The sequence below is a fragment of the Cydia pomonella genome, chromosome 22 (genome assembly GCF_033807575.1).
Source record: "Cydia pomonella isolate Wapato2018A chromosome 22, ilCydPomo1, whole genome shotgun sequence".
Lineage (NCBI taxonomy): Eukaryota > Metazoa > Arthropoda > Insecta > Lepidoptera > Tortricidae > Cydia > Cydia pomonella.
Window position 1 is genome coordinate 2,402,068 of NC_084724.1, and position 6,090 is coordinate 2,408,157.

At 36.3% G+C, this 6,090-nt stretch overlaps 1 protein-coding gene across 2 annotated transcripts; it reads left to right on the forward strand.

Moving 5' to 3' along the window:
- Positions 1-872: 872 nt before the first annotated feature.
- Positions 873-5,851, forward strand: LOC133530307 (uncharacterized). Of its 2 annotated transcripts, none has more exons than XM_061868204.1 (2): positions 873-992; positions 2,890-5,851. In XM_061868204.1, exon 2 carries the CDS (start codon positions 2,890-2,892, stop codon positions 3,841-3,843), a length of 954 nt encoding a protein of 317 aa, XP_061724188.1. In that variant the 5' UTR covers positions 873-992; the 3' UTR covers positions 3,844-5,851. The 2 variants fall into 2 exon arrangements, with proteins under 2 accessions (XP_061724188.1, XP_061724187.1); XM_061868203.1 differs by lacking the exon at positions 873-992 and adding an exon at positions 1,774-2,277.
- The last annotated feature ends 239 nt before the right edge of the window (positions 5,852-6,090 follow it).

Genomic DNA, 6,090 nt, shown 5'->3' on the forward strand with positions numbered 1-6,090 from the left:
CATAATACATATAAAACTTAAAATCTAAATCTAAAAATAAATAAAACTAATCTAAAAATAAATAATTAAAAACTATCCCCCTGCGGCGTGGTTTGAAATTGATGAAATTCCCGCTGGCCAAATTGACACTTTTCAGAAAATTAAACGGAAGCGTTCAAATACTGCGAATGACGAAAGTTTTCAGTAGTTTCGGTACCAATCAGTACCAATACTAATCTGCTTCCAACAAGTTTCTTTAGTAAAAAAACGAAAGTGATTATTGTTACAGTATATTAGAAAAAAAAGCAATATAATACTTTTAAGGTACAAGATCTCTGGTGATATACAAACAATGTTTGTAAAAATATAAATCACGTTATCCGAAACACTAAATAACCACTATATTTAAACGCAACCTGTACCTATATTGTCAAAATGTCAATATTATCGAGGTTAGGTTGGGTTGTTTTGTTATTGAAGTGAAGTAATATTATTGGCTTATTTATTTTTTGCTAATGCTGCTATGCAACAATTTCTTGTTATATGTTATATTTGTGAAAAAGGGGTTATAAATTAAGTCCTAGTCGAGATGGATTCTTGTCGCTGCTGCCTGCGGTGTCCGCCGGACAAGAACCTGACGACGCCATACATACATCTCGGAAAAACTGAGATTTACGTTGAGATGTTGAAAGACTGCTTCGATTTAGACGTAAATATTACAACCATATTAGTCTACGTAACTCCCATAGGTAATGTCATATAAAATTTGAATTTATTCATTCAGTCACAAAGTTTGTAGGCGATCACGATTCCTAACGCTAATAATAACAGTAAAACTTGATCCCTGATAATGAAACACTTTTTTTGATAAATCTTAAATATTTAGATAACAATGGGTGGCTCGGGATCGTGTGGAATCTGCTGGGCGTGCGTGAGCCGCCTGCGAGACGCGAGCGACTTCAAGCTGCAAGTGCAGCGCAGCCAGGCGGAGCTGCAGGCACTGCTTGTTAAAGGTTAACTTTTAATTAAGTAATAAAAAAATAGCCTTTATTATTGAAGTTTTTACATTTGTAAGTATATTTATTTATCATTTCCATCGGCAACTCCAACTCGTCCCTTGACGAAGGCCTCTTCCAAAGTTTTCCATTCTGGTCTATTTCTTGCAACACTCATCCAAGCTTTTCCTCCAGTCTTTTTTAGGTCGTTGGACCATCTGTACTGTTGTGGCCCGCTTTTTCTGGTGTTATATCTTGGGCACCACTCCACAAGTTCTCTAGTCCATTTATCTTTGTTTCCCTCATTATATGGCCAGCCCATCTCCACTTTTTTCACCCTATCTCTTAGCTTTATATTTAAAATGGTTCTTTCCATGTTGTTCTGGCAAACATTAAATTTTTGTTCCTGTTTTTTAGTAAGTCCCCATGTTTGACAACCATATGATAAGACTGGTATGATACAACTTTTTGAAAATATTAAATTTCTGGAAAATTAGTTTAGTAATGCGACTTACCGGCAGGGAGGGAGAATAACTAAAGATAAGAAAATATTTTTGTACAAGCTGAAACTCAAAATTTACAATCAAAAATTGGAAAATCAAGTGCAAAAAAATACAAAAAGTAATATCTGCATAAACGTCCGGGGACCGAACCCGGATCGTCGCTGTTACCACCTGTTTGTCAACTGCGGCACTATAGGATATACGTAAGTTGGTGAAATTAGGCTAGTTATTCTCGAGAACGAATTTAAACTAAAGAGGGCCATGACGGAAAAATCCTACACTTTTTTAGCCTAGTTTCCAACCAGAAACCTTCCGATAAGGAACATCGTTTCAAAACTACAAAAAATAATTGACTTATTTGCCTAGTCACAATCATATTTAAAATGTTTATAATATGAAAGGAATGTTCCGTGTTGTTAATTTCGTAACGTTATTTTCTAAACAAGTCGATACTAAACAATAGCAGTAGTTATAACTATACGATGAATAATAACTACTGCGTATAAAATCGTTGATAAAATCCATTTTATTTTATTCCACGTCTGATATCGTTGTATAGTTGAACCACGCATATTTATATCTTACACAGAAAAACATAACATAAAGTAACTTTCGGCAGACTGGTAGCTACTGCAGCCCCGTTCAAATTATTGTGGGTTTAAAACTTCCGTGATCAAGCAACACTAATAATTTAGGAAAAACTATTTGTGTGCCTTCGGAAATTATTGTTTAAGTGAAAAGGTGACAAAGATACCTTAGTGGAGACGATGGAGGGATCTATCGTTGCTGTATGGATTTTGGTACGTATTTCATAGATAAGTTGCTTACTTATTTCAATATCAGATTTGACCTCTTATTAAAAATGTTTTTACACATTACAATTATTACACAATCAGTTTTGAACTTTTTGAGGTGAAAATATGGCTCAGTTGAGGTTCCTTTACCGTAGCACACATACTTTTACCTCATTATACTTTTTATGTAATTGTACCGCTTAACTGAGACATTTGGTGATAGATATGGTTAACTTCCGTGCAGTTGGTTTGGTCGTCTCTTATTTATAGGACATACTTACTTAATAATAAGAAGGTGAAATAAATCAATTCAAAAACATTTATTACAAATCAAGAATACCTTTTATTAGAACTACAGCGTAACAATCGATGTGCAAATTTCTGAAAGTTTAAAAGAAGTTAAGAAAGCTCTTGTAAATTTCAGGTAAATTACACAGGAAATAAACGGCAGTTACATTTTAGAAATTGAAAATTTCGATCCTCATATAAAAATTAAGTTTCTTAAAAAAAAAACTGCAAAATTCTCAATTTTAGTCTTCCGAGGGCACCTGAGTACGCGTTTCTACCTCATCAGCCATCTGTGTTAAATAGTAAAGCTGTAACTTAGTTTTGTTTCAGATGTTCTCTTTACACTCGATATCGGCCACCTCACAATCTACCGACGAACTAACCCAAATACTGTCTCAATATCGGACTAAAGCTAAAGTATTTAAAGTCCCCAAAGTATATAAAGTCCCTTCCCTAGTCACAGTGAAACTTGATAACATGTTAAAACCTGGTGATCTAAATGCCACGGCAACTTCAAGACGAAAGACGATTACTGTTACAAAGAGACCATCAAAATTTAAAGAATATAATAAACATGTCGTCTTTGAAGTTCTCAAACCGATACTTAAAAAGATAAATGATGAGAATAGTAAAAGGAAGAAAGGTAAATTAAATCCATATTTAACTATATCTGCTTCAGATTTAGTTCAAATGATCATGTCAAGGAATAATCCAGTAAACCAATCTGGCAAAGTTAAACCAGTTAAAATTGATAATAAAGTATTTAAAAGCTCGGTTGCCAAACCTCAAAAGATAATGAAGGATATAAAATCTACGACAGCGCAAAATCTAGTGCAAATGCCCAAGTCAAGATTAGTCAGATCTGCCAAACTAAAGGATTATATCATCAATAATAGAATAGACGAAAAGGATAAAAGCAAAAGCAGAGATTTAGTCTTAGAATCAGTCAGTCAGCTAATAGAAAATGAGAAGTTCAGACAACGATTCGACTTAGTAAATCCTCCAAATTCACAATTTAGTAAAAGGCAGCAATTATTATGGGAAAGAATAAGAATAAAGGCAGCTGAAGAGTTACTTTTACACCCAAAACCTCTTCCTCAGAGGGCTACAGAGAGGATTTATGATTCTTTGAAGATGGATTTGGAGTTGGCGACACCAGAACCGACGGAGGGACCGGGGCTGTTCAAGGAGTTTAAGAGTAGAATTGAAAAGCAATATTATCTTGATTGGCTTGACCGTGGAAAGAAAAGAGTCATGATTAGTACTTTGAAGCCTTATTATTAGTCAAAATTAAATCCTGATATACCTGAATGTATTTATTTGGGCCATTCTAGTTAAAGTACACTTCACTATTTTTTTGCGTTCCGTACCCAAAGGGTAAAAAGCGGAACCCTATTACTAGGACTCCATTGTCCGTCTGTCTGTCTGTCACCGGGCTGTATCTTATGAATCGTGATATAGATATCAGTTGAAATTTTCACAGATGATGTATGTCTGTTGCCGCTTTAACAATACTAATAAATCGGCCAAGAGCATATCGGGCCATGCTCAGAGTAGGGTTCCGTAGTTACTTTTCCGTCATAATAAGCTAAACTGGAGCTTAAAGTATAGGAGATTATTAACCAAGGTATGAACTGTGGATAGTATGTCTTTTTACTATGAAGGGGAAACTTTTTGCGATAACTCAAAAACAGCTAAACTGATCATGTCCGCTATAGTTTTCATTTAATGTCTTTCTTAAGCTCTACTTTCACGATTTTTTCATATTTTTTTGACCTATGGTTCAAAAGTTAGAGGGGGGGGGCACATTTTTTTTTCTTTCGGAGCGATCATCTCCGAATATATTCTTTTTATCAAAAAATGTTTGTTGAAGACCCCTATTAGTTTTGAAAGACCTTTCAAACGATATCCCACACTGTAGGGTTGAAGCAAAAAAAAAATTCACCCCCACTTTACGCGTAGGGGAGGCACACTAAAAAAAAAATTAGATTTTATTCTACGACTTTGTCGGCTTTATTGATTTATATATACATGTCAAATTTCAGCTTTCTAGCACTAACGACCACGGAGCAAAGCCTCGGACAGACATACAGACGGACATGGCGAAACTAGTCCTAGTTGACTACGGAACCCTAAAAACGGATCTGTTCCCAGCTCCCATACAACAAACGTGATTTTTTTTACCGTTTTTTTCGTAATGGTACGGAACCCTTCATGCGCAAGTCCAACTAGCTCTCCTATAAGGATAGAAAGATAAACATAAGAATTTAGAAATTTAAAAAGTGTATTGTACAATTTAACCTTTTGAACGCCAAGAACAGGCGTCGTAACTAATCGTGCCCACAGCGCCAAGGACAACTATAGGTGTTATGGCGGACGCTGTCAAAGTAACCTTCACACTTTGGAGTAAGGTTTACATTAGCTCCCTTGCGCCCGGGAGCTTGGCGTTTGAGTGATGTTTGTGTTTATGACATAAAGCGTTTATAGTATTTTATGCAACAGTTGTATAAGAAGGGTCAAAAAAGGCGAGTGGCGTGAGTTACAATGTGAGCCGGAGCCGAAGGCGTAGGCGAACATTGTAAAGGAATACGCCACGAGAATTTTTTGACCTACTTATACAACGTTGCATACAATATTTTTCCTACGAGTCTACAAAAATAAATCTTAATTTAGGTAAACAAATTACAGCAAAAGTATATAGCCAAGATGCGCGAGCATACCTTGTTACGCGCCCGGCCCGCCCCGGGCCGCGGCCGGCCGGTCGGCGACACCTCCTCGTAACTCATGAGGCCCTGGTACTTGCTAGTTGCTAAATTAATTTTTTGGACAGTTTTTTCTCAATTTTGGCCACCGTAGCCTACGGAGACTAACAAGCAACGCTAAGCGGTCTTCGTAGTCTATGGGTGTTGCTATATTACGGGTGTCACATGCGTGTTTCTGACTTATGAAGTAATTATTTTTACTATGCAACCAAATGAATATTTTGTAAGTTTGTTAGGTTGGTAGCCATTAATCGCAGTAACGTTATAGCTTATAAAAGCACAAGAGCTTTTATGAGGAATAGACAATATAGACTTTTCTTGAAACCTTTTATGTATGTTCTTATATTCGTGTTAGTGAATGCATAAATGACAGATAACAGTAGAGGAGTAGGAAAAAGGGTTAAAAATAGAATGGCCCATTTCTGACTTGACAGTTTGACAGAAGAGTCTTCTAGAACAGTTGACTGGTTGAGGCCATATAGCAATAAGCTTTTGTATATACAATAAACTTCCCTTCAGAATCTTCATAAGCGAGTTTTATTGTAATTTAAGTATATATGCTTGCTTTGTATCTAGACCTACATGCAGATGGTACCGATTTTTTAATTTCGAGCGCTCGATTTCATCAATTGTCACCTTTGGGATGGATCCGCCAAGTATCAGCTAGCCACCCTAGATTCTATAGACAAACGCGCTAGGAAGCTTATTGGGGATGCGAGATTGGTAGAGGCTAGACTGCAGAGCCTAGAACACCGTAGAAAGGTAGCCT